This window comes from Mytilus edulis, chromosome 1 (assembly GCF_963676685.1).
Source record: "Mytilus edulis chromosome 1, xbMytEdul2.2, whole genome shotgun sequence".
Lineage (NCBI taxonomy): Eukaryota > Metazoa > Mollusca > Bivalvia > Mytilida > Mytilidae > Mytilus > Mytilus edulis.
The window spans coordinates 106,000,749-106,026,634 of record NC_092344.1 but is presented as its reverse complement, the minus strand read 5'-3'; the positions used below and the strand labels follow the sequence as shown (position 1 = coordinate 106,026,634).

Genomic DNA, 25,886 nt, shown 5'->3' with positions numbered 1-25,886 from the left:
AGTATTATATGGTGGTTCTGATTAGTTCAGTTCGTTGTGAAAAAAGTAATGGAAGCCAATGATGTTTGTTTGTTTATTGTACATGTATCAGAATTACAACATTTCATGCATGGTGATTAGTTGGTTAACAACCTTAATCACGGTTGTCATAGTCTATTGACATTAAATCTCGTGCATGTTGCAGCAGAAAATTAAAAGGCCAAACCTAAAAAAAATTTAAAAATAACGCCATCCTCAACATCACTATACATGTATATGTACACTTGTACATGCATATTTTGGTGAAAGCAATTCAACCTCTCAATCTACTTTGTCGTATATCTTTCATATTCATTTAAATAAATGCCACGATAGCATATACTTGTATAGCAATGAGAAAACAACACAATACAAAAGACGTCAGGAGGTAAATACATTATATCAAACAATAGACTTAAAAAAAAACCGCAAAGGACAGTCAATTCATGTTAAAATGTATTATTACATGAACTTGCAAGATTCTGAATATATCTTTCCCGTTTTTAGTATTAGGTTTAAATCTTATAAAACTAAGATCGCATTGTGGCTAGTATAATTTGAGAATGTTCTTGAACAGTTATTGTTGTTTGTCTGTAGTTTTCAACATTGTATTTTATCCATGTCATTTTCTTTGCAGTTTTTCACCTTTTATAATGTTCATCAAGTGGATTATCTATTTGTTGCAAGATGTTTAGAGTTAAAATTTGTAAAAAATAAAATCAATGTATGTTGCTATGGGCAACGGTTTGTTGCTAGGGAGAAATTCCAAAGTGTTACATTTAATTAGTTTTCAAAGGTACCAGGATTATAGGTATGTACGCCAGACGCGCGCTTCGTCTACATGACACTCATCATTGACGCTCAAATCAAAATATTTATAAAGGCAAACAAGTTCAACGTTGAAAAGCATTGAGGATCCAAAATTTCCTGACCGGTGTGAGAAAAACATTTCTCCTCACTAGTGAAGGATCTGTTCTTGGCAAATGATTGGTTGACATTTATTTGTGACGTTAAATTTTCTTGTTTTCTTCTGAATTTTCTTATTGTGACGGCATGAAAAAAGGCGAACATGCCAGATGACGTCACATCAAAATTAAACAGCTTTCCACAAATCTTTGACAAGGAAGGATAAAAACATTCCAACAGCACCTACATACGGGGTATATATCTCCCAATTGATACGATATACCCGTGCTTGCATTTCCTATCACGATTTTCTTGATAGAGGGTTGCTGCTCACAAGGAAGCTATTAAACCAATAGTTCCAAATGGTGAAGTTTAAATCATCCCTTCGTAAATTTTACGGACGCCATCACGAGTTGGTTGACCGTTATGGAATAACCGTTTCACAAATGATATCGGATATGTTCCTTACGTCGTAACTACAATCCCCTTCCCTTTCATGAATGTGACCTACCGAATTAGACTATTTACCGGATTTGTTATCACATAAGCAACACGACGGGTGCCACATGTGAAGCAGGATCTGCTCACCCTTTCGGAGCACCTGAGATCACCCCTAGTTTTTGGTGGGGTTCGTGTCGTTTGTTCTTTAGTTTTCGATGTGGTGTCATGTGTACTATTGTTTGTCTGTTTGTCTTTTCATTGTTAGCCATGACGTTGTCAGTATGTTTTCGATTCATGAGTTTGTCTGTCCCTTTGGTATCTTTCGTCCCTCTTTTATAGAAATCATAAGGGAAATAGAGTCCACCACTGTAACTCGTGTATAACGATATTTTCCACTCTCAACAGTTAAATTTGAATTATTTAAAAAGCTCGACAAGCCTCGCGATTTAAATATATGAGTAATACACTTGTTGCAGTTGTCGAATTTATATAAGTGTAAAGTTTACTTCTTTACTTTAGTTTAACAGGTTTGGTTTAGAAAAAATTATAGATTTAATCTGTATATTTAGCAGAGTTAATACAAAAAATTACCTCCACCATTTTACTGTTTTTTGTTTGTTTTATATTTAAATGATTTAAAATTTCTATCCTTTGAATATGACAGTCTGTGTAGTTACATATATGTACATATTTCATATTACAAATTAATTTTTGTAATAAAAGAAGCTTCCTCCCCGAAATTTTTGAAAAGGGGTTATGGAATCGAAGCAAAAATTACACTTAAATGTTATCATATATGGTATCAAAGCCTGGATATGACGTACAATTTGAGAAAGGTAAAACGTTGTGATTAGAAATATTCCCTTTTTAAACCAATAGACAAAGTATTCTTTCAGTTCAAAGAAGAGAAATACAAATCGATTAATTAATTGATAGCTCATTGTGTAAGATTTAGGTACAAACATTTGCAGCTTGCTCAGTTCAAGAATATATGTCTGTGTAAAGTAAAAAAAAGGACTGAATGTCTTGTCATTTACATTGTGATTATTTATTTTTGATATGAAATATTTGATATGCTAGTTTCGCCTTTAACTCGCGGAGCAGTTTGCATATGAAAAGACAATAAACGAAAAGAAAGTATTCCTTAGGACATGTTATAGATATTTGCAGCGTTTTTTTATCTGTATATAAGTTTTGGCATTACTAAATAATAGAAATAATTTGAAATAGAAATTAATTAATATTACCAAAAAATCTAATGATGGTTTGACCTGTAGTAGGTTGCAGTTGTGTATGATGGTGTAAGATAAACCTCAGTTATAGGAAAAAAATAGATGTGATATGATTGCTTATAAGACAACTCTCTACCAGAGTTATGTTTTTTTTTATAAAATATTTTGTGTAAGCATTCATTCCATAAAAATCTATTACAGATGTTTTAGTCTTGAAAACAAAAAAAACTTACATTATTCACGAGGCAAAGGAGGCAGGGCAAGACAAGTGAATGTTGAATCACTTGTTTTAGCTCCTCCCATTCTGTGCTATTCATATGTGAAACGACCAACGATGGGATTCGATAGTATTCTTACTAGAATTCTATTCAAATGATGAACCCTTCCAAAAACAACAAAATTACCGTCGCTGAAAGGAAACATAATCATTCATATTTAATTTTTACATCAACTTATTCTCAAACAAATAAATTACCTTCACAAGTAGGCTGTTCATCACTCCATTCCCCCCTTGAGCGGTTAGAACTACTTCGACATATTATCAATGAAGGTCCTGATAAATTATAACCATTTACACACTGGAAAGTGACATTGTCACCGTAATGATATCCAGAAATATTGGTTGGTATAACCATGTGTTGTGGTTTGTTTAAAGCTGGACATGGAACAGCTATTCAAAAAATAAAAACAAACTTATACGCTTACAGAAGCAGCAAATGCAAAAATTAAAATAACAATAATATCAAACTCCGAGGAATATTCATTACTGAAAGTCAATAATCAAATGGTTAAATCAAAAGCTCTATAACACCAAATGAAAAGATAACAACTGTCATATATTTTTTAGGTAAAAATTGGTGGAGTCGACCTTATAGCTATATAAACCTCTTCTTGATTGTCAATTGCATACAATTTCATTTTATTGACAACATAGTTTGAACAAAACAAACAAACAAACATAACAAGTTAAAATGACAAAAATAGAAATAAAAAATGGTTTGTCTGTGGGAAAGTTGTATTAACAAAACGTTTCCCATTCATTTCACTATGCAAGTAGGTATATGGAATAGTTTTACTAGTAAAAATATTCATCCATAGGTAAACAAATAATTAAGTCATTGATCATGTCGTTAAATTGATGTATTGCATTGCTTTACATTTGTAAATCCCAACCATTTCAAAGCCTGCTATTTGGTATTGGTTTTCATTATTGTTGAAGGTCGTACGGTGACCTATTTTTGTTTACAGGTACGTCATTTTTTCGCCGGTGGAGAGTTGACTCAAAATCTTTATTAATTCCTATCGGTGCATTGATGTGTTTACTGCAAAAATGGTTGACATAAGAGTATTCGTTTTTCTGTGATGGAGTTTTTATCTAACAACTTTTTCCTTCGCCTATTGTGCTTGTTTTTTCTGCATTGACAGATGTTCAATTATTGTTCACTTATGCGTTTTTTATCAAGTACATTCAAAGGAAAAGACGTCTTCTACTTTATTATGAATTTATTCGAAAATTATTTAGACTAAACGTTTCCAATTTGATTCATTATGTGTCACTAAGTAAACATATAGCATACTTTTGATACTGAAATATTTATCTACATACATCATTGTTTTGTGGCTTTTCTCTTGATCTTATCAAATAAATGTCGAGAATTATGTGGATACCGAAGATACAACGAGGCTATGATATGATTGCATACACCGTTTGCTTTACAAAAAACAACACTGCTTTCATACACAAGGATTCCTGTTTGAACGCTTACGTGTGCTCGATTAAAAGGATATTAAACACTCTGCTAACAGTTGGTTATTATAACATTAACATTTTTGCTGGTGTTCTTTGCAAATCAGATAATAATGATAAAACATCGCTTACTTAATCATCAACCAAAATAATTATGTAGAAAGGACGCCGCCATAGACGTTTTGATTGTTTAATTGAGTAATATGATTGTGTCGTTGTGAAATGAATAAAATGTATGTACGTATTTATTTATCTGTTTCTGAATATAATATTGTTTACGCTGAGGCAAACTTAAGAGATATACATTTTCTTCACTTAAAGAGAAAAAAATAGAAAAGATATTAGTTAAAACACAATATTTTATTCCAGGGAAGATGAGTTAATTTAGGGAACATAACAAAAAATCACCCAAATATTACAAACTATAAGTAATAAGTGTATAAGTTGTCTGATGTCTGAACGTTATATGCCCACATTTTGTCAAAGTTATGTTCGCAGACATTAAACAATCGGATAATTTTCAACAGTGTACTTACGTTTACATATCGGAAGTTGTTCGGTAGACCATTTTCCATTAGCTTTACAAAGTGATTGCTCATCATTACCGCTGTAACCATATTTGCATGAAAGTGTTACACTGGAATTAACAACATAACTGATGCGTATCGGTTTGATCTCTACGTTTACAGAGGTCGGTATCTTTATAGGTTGGCAAGTGATAACTGAAAGAATATAAAATATATCTGTTAGCACACGTGTGTATATATTTCTGCAATAATGACTATACCTGAAAAGTATAATAACAAATTTACCGAGCTCCGAGAAAAAAATTCTAATCGGAGAGTCTCAAAGCTAATGGCAAATCAAAAGCTGAAACTTAATTTGATTTTGCATGGTAAATGTTATATACTAGTATTAGAGATTTACGGAAAGTCTCGGATCCGACTGTTGACTCCGATTCTGACAGCAAAAATGACAGGGGTCGTCTCAAAAAAGAATAACATATCCTGCTTTCTGGTGTAAACATTTGTCTGTTTCACAGATACAATAAAGGGCTGCGCTTTAGCGCATGCTACGCCCGTTGTTCTTTTAACTTGTCTTTTATGCTTTAAATGAATTTATATGATCAACTAGAAATAGTGTGAGCCCTGTCAAATACCCCCCCCCCCCCAAATAATAAATAAAAGATAAAAAAGCACAAAAAAATTGGCACTATTTAAAAGGTCAATAGATATAAACAATTTATCAAAGTTGCATAAAATTTGGTGAAAGTGTTAGTTATTGTCCCAAAATTGAAAAATCCCCCATTTTTTAAGCATAAAAATTCATAACACGGAAATCTAAAATTTATAAAAATTGAAATGGAGCTTACATCAATAGATATAAACAATTCACCAAAGTTTCATGGACATTGGTGAAAGCCTTTTTGAGTTATTGTCCGAAGTGTTAAAAATCCCCCTTTTTTATGAATAAAGCCCCATAAATCCAAAACTTAAAATCTGAAATTTATAAAAATTAAAAGGGAGCTTACATCAATAGATATTACCAATTCACTTAAGTTTCATGGAAATTGGTGAAAGTGTTTTTGAGTTATTGTCCGAAGTGTTGAAAATCCCCCCTTTTTTTAAGAATAAAGCCCCATAAATCCCAAACTTAAAATCTGAAATTTAAAAAAAAAACGAAAGGGAGCTTACATCAATAGATATAAACAATTCACTTAAGTTTCATGAAAATTTGTGAAAGTGTTTTGAGTTATTGTCCGAAGTGTGGACGACAGACAGACGGACGGACAGACGGACAACGGTATACCATAATACGTCCCGTCTAAAAGACGGGCGTATTAAAATGAATAGAACATCAAGGTTAGGAAGTAATCTTCAGGATATATATCGGGGTGTGTGTTGCTTTTTTCTTTTTTTTGGGGGGGGGGGTCTACCAAGTTTGGTGCAAGACATCAGATGTGGATAAATAATTTATTAAAATAATGGAAATGTTTGGCAAAATGTTGATCACCCTTCTTCCTTTTTTTAAGAAAGAGCATGTGGCGTGGTCCGCCTTGAACCACAATAGTATGGCACGAATGGTACGCGTACGTTAAACGAAAATAGGTGCGCTCGAAAAAAGAAGCTCGCATATACAATATATTTATTTTTGAAATATAAATTTATGTGCAGAGGCAGATTTAATAGGGGACAATTAAAAAATGGTCTGGCGCCCTTCAAGAACAAACCAATGTTGCCGGCCCCCTTTTCGAATTTCTGCATGTATGCTATCATATTCGAAAGTTAACGATGTATTTGGCCTAAACTCCGTGCTGGCGTAGGTGCAGTCGACGGCACTTCTGTAGAGATATATAGGTCACAAATTGAGCCGCAAGAACTATATTATTACGGCATCGTCACTACCACGCCATACATGATACTCAAGTGATAGTTGACAACGAGGGAATTATTTGCTATGTTGAAAGCGGATTTTTAGGCCACCAAAATGATGCGCAGCAGTATAGGATGATTAGACAAATTGGAGCCAATGCACCGCTAAATTTCCCAGAAAAATGTGTGCAGTTGGGAAATAAAATCTATCCTACTCGGCATCCCGTAAGTATGCTATTTACGCGACAAAAAAATATTAGAAAACCAGATCACCAGAAACGCAAGAGTAGAAATTCAACAGAGTTATTGCAGAATATAGAATTCTTGTTGAACATGCCATGAGTGACCTTAAAAACTATAAAGGGATAGATACTTTGTGGATGCACCCAAGACAAAAACTCAGACTGATTGTGGAGACTTGTGATGGATTTGTTAACAGAAGACAAACCTTATCTGAATAATTAATCTTTGTGTAAAATCTTGTTAAATTGTTACTTGCAATCTTTTCTTGAAAAACATTTTTTTTCTATTTTGAGATGACCCCTTCATTTTACCTGTCAGAGTCGATGTCAACAGTCGGATCCGAGACTTTCCATCAATCTCTATTAATAGATCTCTAACGTTATATACCGTTGGTCAACTGTTAATTCGATTGACTTTGATATGGTTCTGTTATGTTCTCTTCTTTGGCGGATTTTAGAGTCACAGTCATTTTTGGTTTATGTCTGGTTTGTTTTTTATCGATTTAGCGAGTAAAGCCCTTTTTACCAATTTTCATAGTTTGTTCTTATGTTGTACTGTTACACCACTGTCCAATGCAAGGTCAAGGGGAAGATTTTGTCCAAAGTAAGAAGGTTGTTATTCAGTGGTTTTCGTTTGTTGCTGTATATCATATTTAGTATTCATTCTTTTGTAATTTCATCAGGCAGTTAAAGGTGGTATGGGTGTCTCTCGCCATCTTGGATTGTAAAAAAAACAGAGAACTTAAGGTCCAGATTTTCTATCAAGTTAGAGAAATTTGGTGCTGGAATGCAGATAATTAATTTGAATTTTCATTTGAAAGAACCAATTACCACTGGGTCGATGCCACTGCTGGTGGACGTTTCGTCCCCGAGGGTATCACCAGCCCAGTAGTCAGCACTTCGGTGTTGACATGAATATCAATTATATGGTCATTTTTATAAATTTTCTGTTTACAAAACTTTGAATTATTCGAAAAACTAAGGATTTTCTTATCCCAGGAGTAGATTACCTTAGCCGTATTTGGCACAACTTTTTGGAATTTTGGGTCCTCAATGCTCTTCAACTTTGTATTTGTTTGGCTTTTTAACTATTTTGATCTGAGCGTCACTGATGAGTCTTATGTAGACGAAACGCGCGTCTGGCGTATAAAATTATAATCCTGGTACTTTTGATAACTATTGTAAGAATACAACTTATGAATATTAATATTTTTACAAGAGTAGATTATTTTTGTTTGTTTTTAATTTATTTTAAAATTGGCTTTTTGAGGAGAGTTAACTCTAAAACAGTGCATTTTCTGAAGAAATTTACTTGGAATTTTCCTATTTTGCATTTTATCCGGAAAAAACGTAAATTGACCCTATCTTTTCTTTTGCATGGATATTTTCAAAGCAGTGTCTGAAAGCTATCTTTTCCTAATTTATTAGACAATTCTATAATTTTGTTTAGTTTCTAATTACAAAATGGTGTTTTTTCCTGTATTATCCAATGTATCATTTTGTCACAACCTGTAGATTGAGAAAATGCGCGGTGACCTATCATGTTTATTATATTTTTGAACATACATCAATAGATACTACATTTTGGCAAAGTATGAACAAATTCCATCATTTTAATTTTAGACTCCCATACCCCCTTAAGAGAAACTTCACGATTGTTTACTTATACATTTGAAGTGTAAATATGTTCATTTAATACTACAGTCCTACTAGGCTACGATATGTGAAAAAAATCCAATTTTTTACGATCGTTGTGCGATCGTGCAGAACGCAGTAAGTTCGTATCACAGTAGTAGTGAGGTCTTCAAGATCGTGATAAGCGGGCCAACTTTTAACATGTTTAAAACAATCGTGGTGCGGTCATAGCGAATTCAGGTCGTAGTTAGAGCGTAGTTAGAGCGCACTAAGGTCGTGGTAAGATCGCAAGGTCGCTGTACCATCGTAGCGAAAGCGTATCGAAAGCGTGATTCTATTCGGCGAGACTGCACTACGATCTCACAGCGACGTTATTACGACCTCGCTAAGACCATCACGTTCTCACCAAGACCCTAACTATGCTCCCACTACGACTATACCACGTTTACACCACGCTGTTACAGACCATTGTACGATTCTAGCACGCCCATGCCGTCCTCATAACGCTCTTCTTATGACCTGACTACGTTCATACTACGACCATCATTCTGATTGTCCTTTTCACATAAAATATATTAAATCCCTCCAGGTTTTATTTGTGTGTATGTAATTAGAACCTCTTGTCAATTTTCTCTAATAGTCGGTCTGACATTTCTGCTGGATCAGGATTCGTTTTATCGTAGCTCCATCTGCCTCTGCATCTACCCCAACTACCACGCCCACATGTTTTAGTAGATTTTGGTGGCATGACTGTGTTGTTTCCGCAAAATTGACGTATTAATCAGAAATAGAAGGAATGGAACAGTATTAATATGGAACACGATGTTGAGGTTATTGCTGAAAACGTAGTAAGGTCGTAGTATGAACGTAGTTTAATCGTGGTAAGAACGTGCTATAATCGCAAAAAAGGCGTGATAAAAACGAGTTACAATCGGATAACTCGTGGTATAGTCGTAGTGAGAACATGATGAGCGTAGTAAGATCATGATAATCGTAGAAAAAGCTTGGTACGAACGTGGTATAACGGTAGAAGGATCGTTGTAGAAGCGTAAAGCTAGGGTCAAAATGCCAATCAGATCATCTCGATGATCCTGATTGTCCAAATTTCCACGACCAAGCGTGACCAAATTTGTTATCGGGCCTGTTTATGACTTCTACCCGACTGCTGTCCGACTGTACATGACCTTAACTGGACCATTCACGACTCCTTAACGACCCCATCACGACTCAAACCAGACCACTAAGTGAATACATATCCGATAACCCCTACCAATTCACGATCTCTCCACGATCTTTACTCGACTAGGTAGACCAAATCAACTATACTCGATCTCAGCCTGATCTCGGCCAGACCAGATCGACTTGATCGTATAGGAGTCGTAGGGATAGTCGGGCATTGGTCGGGTATGTACTATTTCAATATAAAAAAACATCTGATTTCTCTTATATCACCCGTTGCAGCGGAGGAGGCATTACGTTTTAACCTTGTCCGTCCGTAAGTTCGCATACTTACCTACGAACAATTAGTTTACGTTCTCTAATTTTATTTTGCCTCAACCAAATTTAATGAAACGCAATAACTTAAAACACAGATCAAACGGGAATTTTGGTGGTGTCACTTTTGCCGTTCTTGAGTAATGACTCTTTATAACGTTATATGCAAGCTTGGGCATTTTCTGTGTCCAATGGACACGTTCCCCGTTTATTTGGTTAGTTCAGTAGTTAACAGAAAGTCTGAGAAAAATTATACATTTAAATTATCTACTTGGAAATAAAGCAGTTGGATTGTTTGGCAAGGTTGTTAGAGCTCAGTTTGAAAAGTTAATAGCTGTGACGGAGCTTGAAGAGAGCGTAGAAAACAAAAAACAAGAGATAGGCAACAAGGGTGCTGAAAAATCTAAACGATAGAGTGGCTGACAAGGCCCTCACTTTGTGGGCAGTATAAATAGTAATCACAAAAGTACTGAACTCCGAGGAAAATTTAAAACGGAAATTCTGTAATGAAATGGCAGAATAAAAAAGTATGAGACTTGCAGGAGATGTACAAAGAGGACCACAATGGTTATAAAAACTTACTGAAAGTACAGTAGGACGCTGATTTATATGGGAGTTTTATTTCGCTGTTCTTCAAAATGAGATTTGTCACTGGATTAGTACTGATGTAAGATAGCAATAAACCTAAATATTACCTTCCCTTTTTCCTTGCTGTCTTACAAGTTAAGCTTACTGTGTCATAAATGTGCATATAAATGTAATCAGTATTTTCTATATATCTGATACCCAGTAGTAAAAAGGTTCAAGATATTTCTTTTTGAGGTATCGACGGCAACAAACTGCCATTTTTATAATCATATTGCAAAAAGGGGATTAAGATGTCACATCTTTCCCCAAAATTTGGCAAAAAATTAGAATTTTTATCCCCTTTAGGATATCTTTTCTGAAACTGTTTACATATATCTATCACGAATTTAGATAAAAGACATTTGTCTTTTGTCCTATTAAAAAAAATGTATTTAAAAGCGTATGAAAAAAGTGTTTGTAAACATTTGACCGTATGGTGACTTATAGTGGTTAATTTCGGTGTCATTTTGTGTCATTTGGAGAGTTATCTATTGGCAATTATACCATATCTTCTAATTTTCATACTATAAAAGTTTCTGGACATACGGAAAATACGGACAGTCAAACAAAAATAACCCATTAAACAGCTAAAACATAATATAAATGTTCTTAGAAACTAACTTTGAAGGCTGTCTATAATCAAGTTTAATGCACAATTACTTTCATATTTGAAAAATCCTCTAGGGCCAATTATCCCAGGTTTTATTGGGTTTTATGCGGCTAAGTTTTTATTTTTTTTTATTTTGTGTTACCTTTGAGTTTGATTGTTCCTTTTGGTATATGTGTTCTCTCTTTTAAAATTTTACACCTTCTTGCAAAAGTACAGACGCGTACTGTACATGGAGGAATTTGTGTACAGTTAAAAATAAATAGTGATAATATATTTTTGCAGAAGCAAAGTTATGAAAGTAAATCAGAGCTGCACATATTTTTAGACAGACATGTATACTCGTGTATGGTCGAGAAGAGATCGAAGAGTGATCCAATGTGGTCGCGTAGAGATCGGGTTTTGGTCGAGTTGGTCTAGATGAAAAAAAATATAGAAGTCGCAGTGATCATGAAGCGATCGGGCATTGGTTCTCGTTGGTCGGGAAATGGTCGAATATTAGCCGAACAAAGATCGAAATGATCGAGTACTGATCGGTAAACTATTTGTATTCCTATCAAACTCGATCTCTACACAATCCTCTCCCGATCAATTCCGACATGTCAAAAACTTTCGGGTAGAAAGTCAGATCGATGGCGACCAAGGTAGACCACCCCGAACTTTCTTGTCGATTGAGACAGACATGTCTCCCGCTCGCTTAATTTGTCTTGATCGAGATTGCTCGAGTTGTCTGATCGGCAGTGTGAACATAGCTATATGAGGACGTAGTATCACTGTGAAAAGAACGAAAATTTACATTTTCATGCCGCTCATACCGCGACCTCGACACGATCTGAATTTATTTAAGATCGCGGTGAGCGTGCCGCGATCTTGGTCTAGTGGGACTGCGGCTTAACGATTTATTTCGATATGAAAATATTAAAATTCGGTTTAAAATGTTATTTCCAGTGTCAAATGATAGGTAAGTCTTAGTTTATTCCAAAAATATATGGTTTTTACGCACCTTCATGTAGAATAGTTCAATAAAGGCAACAGTAGTATACCGTATCTACTTCCAGTTTACACAAGGTCGTTTCCTGTTTGATTTTTAAAAGTCTTAAGGCTTGTTATCTTGAACAAAGATTTCTATGGCTTTATTGTGTATGAATTGAAAGCAAAGGTTAAAATCTAAAACGTTCAATTAACCTATGACTTGGACCTAAATTTCAAGGTCACAAAACAATGACCTCATATCATGCTTTGGATTTAATTGATCTTGAGTAACTTTAAAAGACGTTCATCGCTTATTATCGTTTTTAAGCAGTAGTTTGTAAAACAGATTTGTATTTTAATATAGGAGCAGACATTTGCTTGTAGGATTTCGTTGATACATATGGAGCTAGCAAGCGATTTTGTTCGGCACTGATATTTCTCTTTTCTATGAAAATTTCTGTGAGGTAGCTGCACAACGTTGTTATCTAAAGATGTAACACATGTATAACCTGCTGACTGCCAATGTTGAGGTCAATTGGACATGTAGTTTCAGAGAACATCAGATTACATGCATGTTGTTTTTATTCAGAAGAGATGTAATAACAATATTAAAAACCAATTTTTCAGAGACCAATTGAAGGTCTTTAAACCAGTAAAGATCTATTTTGATATGAAAATATTAAAATTCGGTTATAATATCATTTTAAGCGTCAAATGATGGTTTAATGCACGCTTATTTCTAAATATAATGGTTTCTATACACATAATTGTAGAATAAGGGATTTAATTTGCGAATTCCTGTGTGAAAATTTACACTTACGATATTATTTGATAGTTTACCTGACACCGTTTTCAAACAATAAATGGTTTCATATACTTTGGCATTAAATATGTACGAAAATAGCAAAGGGTCACTTCCGGTTTGCTTTTCAACTTCAAATGATAATGCAAAAAGTCACATGAATATTTATGAGATAATAGCAAAGGTAAAGATCAAGAACATCGAATTAAACAATGAGCTATATTTCAAGGAAAGGTCATAAACCACAAACTTAAAACTAGAGGCTCTTAAGAGCCTGTGTCGCTCACCTTGGCCTATGTGCATATTAAACAAAGAACACAGATGGATTCATGACAAAATTGTGTTTTTGGTGATGGTGATGTGTTTTAAGTCATTACTTTACTGAATATTCTTGCTACTTACAATTATCTTTATCTATAATGAACTTTGCCCATTAGTAACAGAGGAAATTATTTTATAAAAATTTACAAAAATTTACCAAACTAATTAAAATTGTTAAAAATTGACTATAAAGGAAAATAACTCCTAAAGGGGTTAACTGACCGTTTTGGTCATGCAGACTCATTTGTAGATCTTACTTTGCTGAATATTATTGCTGTTACAGTTTATCTATAATAGTATTCAAGATAATAACCAAAAACGGCAAAATTTCTTTAAAAATAACCAATTTGGGGGCAGCAACCCAACAACCAGTTGTCCAATTCATCTGAAAATTTCAGGGCAGATATATCTTGACCTGATAAACAATTTAACCCAATGTCAGATTTGCTCTAAATGATTTGGTTTCAGAGTTGAAAGCCAAAATCTACATTTTCCCCCCTATGTTCTATTTTTAGCAAAGGCGGCCATCTTGATTGGTTGGCCAGGTCACAAATTTTTTTAAACTAGATACCCCAAAGATGATTATGGCCAAGTTTGGTTTAATTTGGCATAGTAGTTTCAGAGGAGAAGATTTTTGTAAAAGCTAACGACAGAAGAACGACGACGAACGACGGACGACGGACGCAAAGTGATGAGAAAAGGTATTAATAATATATGGTTAATGAGTTATATCACCTTACGCGTTATGTTAAATATGAGGGGGGGAAGGAATTTTCAATTTTATGTTAGTGTATCTTTTCAGCCAAAATGTATGTGTTACGCCATGTCGCAACTAACAGTTTAGTAAAAAATATGTTGTATAATTTGAACGGTGACCTATAATTGTTAATTTCTGTGTCATTTTGTCACTTGTGGAGAGTTGTCTCATTGGCAATCAAGCCACACCTTCTTTTTTATATTGACCTTAAAAGATATATACTATCTCAAATTACGAGGATGGTGTTGTTAAAATATCACATATTGATGAAAGAACAGATTTTTATAATAGTTGGATAAAGAATACTATATATTTCATAAATGATCTCATTAAGAAAAACGGGGAATTTTGCTATTTTGATGAACTTTATTAGAAACTATAATAAAAAACAAATTTCATAGAGTTCTATGGACTAGGCTTTGCACTTCCAAAGGAATGGGAAAATGTTATTCATACTCAAGTTTTTTTATACTAAATACTGTCGGTCAAAAAATTGTTACCGTCATAAAAACAGTGGATAAAATATCGAATCATTATAAAAGTTGTCCAGGTAAAATAAAGGAAACATCATTAAGTATACAAGAGAAATGGAAAATGAAATTGAGAATAGCTATAGATATTGTGGCCGAAGAATGGAGTTTCTCTTTTAGTCTTCTTTTACTCATAACCGAGGATCCCACACGAAGAGCATTTCAATACAGAATACTCCATAGAATTCTAGCAACAAATACTTTACTTATGAAGTGTACATATAATGAAACAAACTGTGCACTTTTTGTACAGAAATAAAGAAACATTTATACATTTCTTTTTTGAATGTAGATATGTTAAAACATATTGGCTTAATTTTTTTCTTCAAAAATTAGAAGAGGTATGTAAAATACGTTTTCTCTCAAACTTCTCAAGTATAATCTTGGGTGTTAAATATTATGAATTATTTAATTGCCAATAGTTTGCACATCATAGTAATTCATTATTTATTACTTTTGGCGGATAACTTTAATAACATGGTCACATTTTAGAAGTAAAAAGACAAAAATGACACTTTTATGTTTCCACAGCAGCCATTCTAGAACCCAGTTTCCCAAACATTTTGTTATAAATTCTTTGATTAGACACATGAAAAATGTCATTTATAACCATTCTGCGGCTGTAACAATATTCAGCCAAAATATGTCTTATATATGACATGGCTATTTTGTTTCTTAAGTTTCATGTTTCTGAAAAATATTTATTTAAATGTCATGAAATAAAACCTGGTTTTGATTAGTTGTTGTTTTCTCGATGCTAAATTTTTCAAAATTTGCAGGGAATCTCATTCACTTGGTTGCCATGGCAAAATTGGCTTAGCAATATTTTGGTGGACATTTTTCTTACTTTATTACAGTCATGATCACATGTTTTGGCTAAGTTTCATGAAAATCGGTGACTTTTCGTGCCGGCCCCTTATATACAATGGTTGGTGGTAACTGATAATTGCTCTTAAAGATATGTCTTATACTGATATTTAAGAGATATGTTTACTTATGTAGAGTTAAATTTACGTGTTTGGGGTATTAAATTATAATCCTGGTACCATTGACAACTTTTTACAGTCTTATATGTTGCCGAAGCACTTGAATGGCTAAGTTATTATTATATAATTGACATGGTCTCTATGTGTTTCTGTTCGAACAATAAAGCAATAAGAATAAAAGGAAAATGGTCAAATATTGATAATAATATAAGAAATGGAGCTCAATGCGTACTGTACTATTTACTTAGTATTTTACAATTTGTAACAATTATGGTACCATATATTTATGAGATATAACAAAATTATTATTTTTACATCGTTATGTATTGATAAGAATTGACAATGATATGAAAATAATAAAATATATATTACAAAAAAATATTACCTTGACCTTATTTTCTTTTTTTTGGACCAACTCCATCAAATCAAAAGACCATGGGTCTCTATTCCTTATAGTTTACAAGAATGTATGTGAAGTTAGCAGCCGGTTCGTTATTCGATATTCGATATTCAATATCCAATCGGCTGCTAGCAGTCGATTGGATATTCAAAATTTTGTTGAAAATCATTGATAACATTAAAAACATGATTTTCATAGTTGAAAGGACTGGTAAGATACGTAGGAAATCGTAAAATGGCCTCCTCAAGTTGATGTAAATTCTCGTTGTCCTCGAATATAAACCCCTTTCTAAGTTGCATATTAGTCTTTATGTGAAATAGATTGTTGTCAATAAAAAAACTTCAAAGATTTAAATTTATACATGATATTTCTTAAAACAAAAAGAAAGCCTGCTAACTCTAGAAAACATAAAAAAATATAAATATAAATATTTATGGAAAGCCCAAAAAAGAAATATATAGTGAAAACCTACCCGAGACCGCTTAAATGAGGGTGAGACCCAATTCGTCATTTAATGTCCATAAAATTTTATCAAATCATAGACTCTGTATATATAAAGTTTGTATTAGAAGGATATCCCAGAATATTGTCATATTCGATATCCATGGAGGGCTTATATTGTCACTTTTCAGGTAAAAATTATCAAAATTTTAGGACAAAGGGCACAGGACAATGGTGATAGCCCCCTGATCTCTCAATCTGCCTAATATTAAGCAGTCATTTAGTCAACAGGTAAATACAAACGTGACTAAAAGAAATTTGAGTACACTTCCTGTCTTTTATGTTTACGAACTCCCAAAGTGCCAGTTGGATATTCAAAATAATAGTGAAAACCTACCTGAGACCGCATAAATGAGGGTGAGACCCCACTGGTCATTAAATGTCCATCAAATTTCATCAAATCATAGACTCTGTATATAAAAAGTTTGTGTTAGAAGGATATCCAAAAATATTGTCATATTCGATATCTATGGAGGGCTTATATTGTCACTTTTCAGGTAAAAATTTCATTGAAATATAGCTCATTGTTTAATTCGATGTTCTTGATCTTTACCTTTGCTATTATCTCATAAATATTCATGTGACTTTTTGCATTATCATTTGAAGTGGAAAAGCAAACTGGAAGTGACCCTTTGCTATTTTCGTACATATTTAATGCCAAAGTATATGAAACCATCGATATCCATGGAGGGCTTATATTGTCACTTTTCAGGTAAAAATTATCAAAATTTTAGGACAAAGGGCACAGGACAATGGTGATAGCCCCCTGAGCTCTCAATCTGCCTAATATTAAGCAGTCATTTAGTCAACAGGTAAATACAAACGTGACTAAAAGAAATTTGAGTACACTTCCTGTCTTTTATGTTTACGAACTCCCAAAGTGCCAGTTGGATATTCAAAATAATAGTGAAAACCTACCTGAGACCGCATAAATGAGGGTGAGACCCCACTGGTCATTAAATGTCCATAAAATTTCATCAAATCATAGACTCTGTATATATAAAGTTTGTATTAGAAGGATATCCAAAAATATTGTCATATTCGATATCTATGGAGGGCTTATATTGTCACTTTTCAGGTAAAAATTATCAAAATTTTAGGACAAAGGGCACAGGACAATGGTGATAGCCCCCTGAGCTCTCAATCTTTCTAATATTAAGCAGACATTTAGTCAACAGGTAGATACAAACGTGACTAAAAGAAATATTTTGAATATCCAACTGGCACTTTGGGCGCTCCGTAAACATGGAAGACAGGAAGTGTACCCAAATTCATTTAAGTCACGTTTGTATCTACCTATTGACTAAATATCTGCATAATATTAGAAAGATTGAGAGATCAGGGGGATCTCACCATTACTCTGTGCCCTTTGTCCTAACATTTTGACCTTTTTTAGCTGAAAAGTGACAATCTAAGCCCTCCGTAGATATTGAAGATGACGTTATTTTAAAAAATTCTTTCATAACAACCTTTATATATTCAGAGTCATTGATTGGGTTGAATTTTATGGACATTGAAAGACCAGGGGGGTCTCAACCTTATTTAAGCATTCTCGGGTAAGGTTTTGCTATTTATTTTGAATATCCAACTGGCACTTTGGGCGCTCCGTAAACATGGAAGACAGGAAGTGTACCCAAATTCATTTAAGTCACGTTTGTATCTACCTATTGACTAAATATCTTCATAATATTAGAAAGATTGAGAGATCAGGGGGATCTCACCATTACTCTGTGCCCTTTGTCCTAACATTTTGACCTTTTTTAGCTGAAAAGTGACAATCTAAGCCCTCCGTAGATATTGAAGATGACGTTATTTTATGAAATCCTTTTTTAACAACCTTTATATATATACAGAGTCAATGATTAGGTTGACTTTTATGGACATTGAAAGACTAGGGTGGTCTCAACCTTATTTAAGCGGTCTGGGGTAAGTTTTTGCTATTTATTTTGAATATCCAACTGGCACTTTGGGCGCTCCGTAAACAATGGAAGACAAGAAGTGTACCCAAATTCATTTACGTCGCGTTTGTATCTACCTATTGACTCAATATCTGCATAATATTAGAAAGATTGAGAGATCAGGGGGATCTCACCATTACTCTGTGCCCTTTGTTCTAACATTTTGACCTTTTCAGCTGAAAAGTGACATTCTAAGCCCTCCGTAGATATTGAAGATGACGTTATTTAAAAAAAACCTTTTATAACAACCTTTATATATCCAGAGTCAATGATTGCGTTCAATTTTATGGACATTGAAAGACCAGGGGGGTCTCAACCTCATTTAATCGGTCTCGGGTAAGTTTTTGCTATATATTTTGAATATCCAACTGGCATTTTGGGCGCTCCGTAAACATGGAAGACAGGAAGTGTACCCAAATTCATTTAAGTCACATTTGTATCTACCTATTGACTAAATATCTGCATCATATTAGAAAGATTGAGAGATCAGGGGGCTCTCACCATTACTCTGTGCCCTTTGTCCTAAAATTTTGACCTTTTTTAGCTGAAAAGTGACAATCTAAGCCCTCCGTTGATATTGAAGATGACGTTATTTTATAAAATTCTTTTTTAACAACCTTTATATATACAGAGTCAATGATTGCGTTGAATTTTATGGACATTGAAAGACTAGGGGGGTCTCAACCTCATTTAATCGGTCTCGGGTAAGGTTTTGCTATTTATTTTGAATATCCAACTGGCACTTTGGGCGCTCCGTAAACATGGAAGACAGGAAGTGTACCCAAATTCATTTAAGTCACGTTTGTATCTACCTATTGACTAAATATCTGCATAATATTAGAAAGATTGAGAGATCAGGGGGATCTCACCATTACTCTGTGCCCTTTGTCCTAACATTTTGACCTTTTTTAGCTGAAAAGTGACAATCTAAGCCCTCCGTAGATATTGAAGATGACGTTATTTTATGAAATCCTTTTTTAACAACCTTTATATATACAGAGTCAATGATTGGGTTGACTTTTATGGACATTGAAAGACCAGGGGGGTCTCAACCTTATTTAAGCATTCTCGGGTAAGGTTTTGTTATTTATTTTGAATATCCAACTGGCACTTTGGGCGCTCCGTAAACATGGAAGACAGGAAGTGTACCCAAATTCATTTAAGTCACGTTTGTATCTACCTATTGACTAAATATCTGCATAATATTAGAAAGATTGAGAGATCAGGGGGATCTCACCATTACTCTGTGCCCTTTGTCCTAACATTTTGACCTTTTTTAGCTGAAAAGTGACAATCTAAGCCCTCCGTAGATATTGAAGATGACGTTATTTTATGAAATCCTTTTTTAACAACCTTTATATATACAGAGTCAATGATTGGGTTGACTTTTATGGACATTGAAAGACCAGGGGGGTCTCAACCTTATTTAAGCGGTCTGGGGTAAGTTTTTGCTATTTATTTTGAATATCCAACTGGCACTTTGGGCGCTCCGTAAACAATGGAAGACAAGAAGTGTACCCAAATTCATTTACGTCGCGTTTGTATCTACCTATTGACTCAATATCTGCATAATATTAGAAAGATTGAGAGATCAGGGGGATCTCACCATTACTCTGTGCCCTTTGTTCTAACATTTTGACCTTTTCAGCTGAAAAGTGACATTCTAAGCCCTCCGTAGATATTGAAGATGACGTTATTTAAAAAAAAACCTTTTATAACAACCTTTATATATCCAGAGTCAATGATTGCGTTCAATTTTATGGACATTGAAAGACCAGGGGGGTCTCAACCTCATTTAATCGGTCTCGGGTAAGTTTTTGCTATATATTTTGAATATCCAACTGGCATTTTGGGCGCTCCGTAAACATGGAAGACAGGAAGTGTACCCAAATTCATTTAAGTCACATTTGTATCTACCTATTGACTAAATATCTGCATCATATTAGAAAGATTGAGAGATCAGGGGGCTCTCACCATTACTCTGTGCCCTTTGTCCTAAAATTTTGACCTTTTTTAGCTGAAAAGTGACAATCTAAGCCCTCCGTTGATATTGAAGATGACGTTATTTTATAAAATTCTTTTTTAACAACCTTTATATATACAGAGTCAATGAATGTGTTGAATTTTATGGACATTGAAAGACTAGGGGGGTCTCAACCTCATTTAATCGGTCTCGGGTAAGGTTTTGCTATTTATTTTGAATATCCAACTGGCACTTTGGGCGCTCCGTAAACATGGAAGACAGGAAGTGTACCCAAATTCATTTAAGTCACGTTTGTATCTACCTATTGACTAAATATCTGCATAATATTAGAAAGATTGAGAGATCAGGGGGATCTCACCATTACTCTGTGCCCTTTGTCCTAACATTTTGACCTTTTTTAGCTGAAAAGTGACAATCTAAGCCCTCCGTAGATATTGAAGATGACGTTATTTTAAAAAATTCTTTCATAACAACCTTTATATATACAGAGTCAATGATTGGGTTGACTTTTATGGACATTGAAAGACTAGGGGGTCTCAACCTTATTTAAGCGGTCTGGGGTAAGTTTTTGCTATTTATTTTGAATATCCAACTGGCACTTTGGGCGCTCCGTAAACAATGGAAGACAGGAAGTGTACCCAAATTCATTTACGTCGCGTTTGTATCTACCTATTGACTAAATATCTGCATAATATTAGAAAGATTGAGAGATCAGGGGGATCTCACCATTACTCTGTGCCCTTTGTTCTAACATTTTGACCTTTTCAGCTGAAAAGTGACATTCTAAGCCCTCCGTAGATATTGAAGATGACGTTATTTAAAAAAAAAACTTTTATAACAACCTTTATATATCCAGACCAGAATCAATGATTGCGTTGAATTTTATGGACATTGAAAGACCAGGGGGTCTCAACCTCATTTAATCGGTCTCGGGTAAGTTTTTGCTATATATTTTGAATATCCAACTGGCACTTTGGGCGCTCCGTAAACATGGAAGACAGGAAGTGTACACAAATTCATTTAAGGCCGTGTTCACACCAAACTCCGTGTACAGTAAACTTGTTTACAATTAGTTTAATGGACTGGACATTGGTTTCACATTAAATTTGTTCACATCTATACACCTTGTTTAATTACCTGTACATAAGATTTGTTCACATTTGTAAACTCTATGTCATTTAAATGTTCATAACGTAGAATCGAATGAAACGTTTTCGGACAACTTTTCTAGCAGTAAGGGAACGACCATTTGACTCTAAATAGGGGGAATGGAAATATTCCGAACCCCAGTTGGATAAAGAAAACTGTTTCTACCGATTATAAAAAATATTATGAATCGAGAGTTTCCCCATACATTATAGTTTTAAATGTTGAAGAAAAAAAATTGATTACCAGCATCGAAAATAAACGGAATAAAACGTTTGCACGGAAAAAATTCTGACTCAGATAAATAAACAAAATACCCCCCCCCCCCTTATTTTTGAAGTTAAGAGGTTGCTTCTTTATGAAAGCCATTTTGATGATTTGCAGTAGTTAAAAGATACTAAAGATGTCTCGATTAAGCATTAGAAAACATAGGCTGCAACAGTGTGCTTACAGACGAAGAAGGATTGATATATTAGTGATCACTATATTTCTATCTTTTCTGTTTGTTCAAATGGTATTTCTTCTCCGAGAAGTATTTGGCAAAGGGAGGGGGGTAATGTTTTTTTTTTTTTTACTTTTTAAAAGTTAATTTCAAGGATCCGAGATACAAGACAAACAATACATTTGCCTCACACTTTTTAAGTAATGTTTTTATGCATAGTGAATCGTTGTTTGAGTAAAGACCAGTGGCAAATATTTCTGTGTAAGTCAGGTCGATTCGGAAAGACCTTAATTTTCAAATGAATTATGTGTTCGGCAATGATGCTTCTTTGAGTCTTGATAAGGGCTTAACAAAGCTACGTTAAATTTTATTTCTAAACAAAACAAATAAATATATCAAGTTTAGACAAATATTTCTGTAAAAAGAATATCAATTTAATTCAAAAATCGTTTCTTCCTTAAATATGCACGGTCAAACTAATGTTTTAAATGCCTAGTTGTGTGTACACTTAATCTACACAAGGCCTACATCGAGTATCTACTGCATGTAGACAAAACATGATTTACACTACATGTAAACATTGAGTTTTATCAATGGGAACGTAATTTTGTTTAGTTTACGTGTGAGCTACACTTACACAACACCGAGTTTAGGTCAATGTGAACACGGCCTAAGTCACGTTTGTATCTACCTATTTACTAAATATCTGCATAATATAAGAAAGATTGAGAGTTCAGGGGGCTCTCACCATTACTCTGTGCCCTTTGTCCTAACATTTTGACCTTTTTCAGCTGAAAAGTGACATTCTAAGCCCTCCGTAGATATTGAAGATGACGTTATTTTAGAAAATCCTTTCATAACAACCTTTATATATACAGAGTCAATGATTTGGTTGAATTTTATGGACATTGAAAGACCAGGGGGTCTCAGTCTCATTTAAGCGGTCTCGGGTAAGTTTTTGCTATATATTTTGAATATCCAACTGGCACTTTTGGCGCTCCGTAAACATGGAAGACAGGAAGTGTACCCAAATTCATTTAAGTCACGTTTGTATCTACCTTTTGACTAAATATCTGCATAATATTAGAAAGATTGAGAGATCAGGGGGCTCTCATCATTACTCTGTGCCCTTTGTCCTAACATTTTGATCTTTTTGAGCTGAAAATTTATTCTTTTTTGGCTTTCCGTATATATTTCTATTAATAAGTTATCGGTTTTTCTTTTTTGTCTTTAGAAAAATAATATATCAAAGAACATCTTTGAAGTCGTTTTATTGACATAAATTTATATTACATAAAGAGAAATTAATATATGAAACTAAGAAAAGGGTTAGGGTTTATATTTGAGGACAACGAGAAATTACGGCAGCTTGAAGAAGTCATTTAACGATTACCTATATGTCTCATCAGTCATTTTAACTATGAAAATCATGCTTTTAATGTTATCAAGTATCTAATGTTCTTATAATTTTCAACTAAATTTTAAATATCGAACTGACTGCTAGCAGCCGGTTGGATATTGAATATCGAATAACGAATAACGAAACGGCTGCTAACTTCACATACATGTTTACAAGTTAGAAATATCACTTTTATCACACGCATATGGGAGAATAACTCGAAGATGGAATTTCTACCGCTTCTGCTAAAATAAGTCAAAACATCCAGAGGATATAACGAGGTATTTGGTAAAATACATTTGTCATAACCTTTAACGGTTGCGAAGGAGTAGCTTACACAATAAAAACTGTGTTATGCGGGTTTACTCTTCCAAATAAATTATTCGGTTTAGCAGTGTCAGTTTTAAAAGCGTATAAACTATTCGATATCATTTGCCAAAAATTTTTGAAACAATAAAACAAATAGACAGTTGTTAATGTCTGTGTCTTTTTGGTCACTTGTTGGCAGTTGTCTCATTGGCAATCATACCACATCTTTATTTTTAGATAGAAGAAATATAAAAGGTAAAAAAAATGTTCATTCCTCCCATTTGATCTATTTGAAATGAAAATATCAAAATGCTGTTTTATATGTCATTTCCCATTTGTGAAATTTTAAAATTGTTTGTATAAACGACAAAAATATGTGACGTATAAATTTCTAACGTCAGACACGCGAAGCAATGAATGTTTTTGTGTTCTGTTAAATTGTTCCTTTTAAAATTGTTACACGATGATGACTGCTGTACCCATTTTTTGACTATTTTATTGATTATGTCCGTTTAGTTCACGCATCATTGTAAATATAACGGAATTTGATGAAACTGTCATCAAAGTGAGATGTTTAGCGCTATAAAACCAGGTTTAATCCACCATGTTCTACCTTTGAAAATGCCTGTACCAAGTCAGAAATATGACAGTTCTTGTCCATTCGTTTTTTATGTGTTTTGTCATTTGATTTTGCCAAGTGATTAGGGACTTTCCGATTTGATTTTCCTCTGAGTTCAGTATTTTTGCCATTTTACTTTTTTTCAAGCTTCAAATGATAGCTTATGGTACGCTGATTTAAAAAAAATATTGTTTCTTTACATTTTTTTTAAACAGGGTTTTGAAGTGTAACTTCCGGATATGAAATGTACTTCCTGTATAATTTAAATGTTTACATTTGATTTGAGGATCTTGGTTAATGATCTTGATTTTGAGCTAAAGGTCAGAGGTCAATTTGACGTTTTATAGATTTTGACCTCGCTTTAAATACATATTTATACATCATAAAGCTGTATGACTTTGTTCAAAAAGTTACAAGCCATATGACTAAAAAAATCAAACCGGAAATGACTTTGTGTACACCAGAAGTGGTTTTTTTGTACTTATTTCATGTTAAAGTATATACAACAATATATGTTTAAACAAGGTGTCAACTGAACTATCAATTAATAGAGGAAGTACATTTTCAAACCGGAAGTAACAAATTCTATGATGGAAAGACCTAACATTGTTCTATTAATAATTGGTTTTTAATTATTAATATGTTTGTCTTCTTTAGCTACATACGGTGCTTTGTGGTTTCGCAAGATGTCGCTTATATTTTTTTCATATGATAGCGAACAAATATGTGCTTTTGAAACTTACCCGACATAGCCGAACATTTTTTATCATAAGAGTTATCTCCACAAACACTGTTTTTCTTGTATGTTCATCTCTTTCGCAACTATCTTATTTTTCAAACCAGAAGTAACAAAGTAACTCCCTTATTTACAAAAAAAAAATAGAAATGAGAAAGTTTTGGAATCCGAGTACAATAAGCTATCATTTGACATATTAAACTGAGTTCGAATATTTTCATACTCAAACAATCTTTGCTGGTTGAAAGACTTTCAACTGTTCTCAAAAATTTATTGTTTCTATACAATTCTGTTCGAAGTATGGGAGGTAATGTGTTACTTCTTGGGTGCAAAATGTCATTTCCGATATTTTTTGATATTTTAAACTGATTTAAAAAATATATTGTCAATATACATTTACATGAAATAGTATAAAAAATAGCTACTTCCGGTTTACAAAAGGTCACTTCTGGTTTCCTTTTTCAAAGTTAAATGGCTTATAATCTAAAGCACAAAGTATCATGGCTTATTGGCGTATAATTACATGTATATTCATCTACAGGTATGCAAATATTATATATGAGTCGATTTTTTTCTTGGTTTTCACAAACGCTGAGAATAATTGTGCATTTATGAGTGTCCACGATGCAATGTTACTATAATACGATCGCATATATCGTTACGAGTCATACATGCTTTTGATCCGTCAGGATCATTTTTTTAA

General features: G+C 33.7%; 1 protein-coding gene across 1 annotated transcript in view; it reads right to left on the bottom strand.

Annotated features, from left to right (window-relative positions):
* Positions 1–25,197, bottom strand: part of LOC139496781 (E-selectin-like) — a 174,083-nt gene extending 148,886 nt beyond the window's left edge. Inside the window, exons 1-2 of the mRNA XM_071285118.1 lie at positions 25,191–25,197; positions 3,073–3,267 (exon numbers count right to left, since the gene is read on the bottom strand). Coding sequence (XP_071141219.1) covers positions 3,073–3,267; positions 25,191–25,197 — 202 coding nt within the window. The remainder of the gene's footprint in view (positions 1–3,072; positions 3,268–25,190) is intronic.
* Positions 25,198–25,886: the final 689 nt, after the last annotated feature.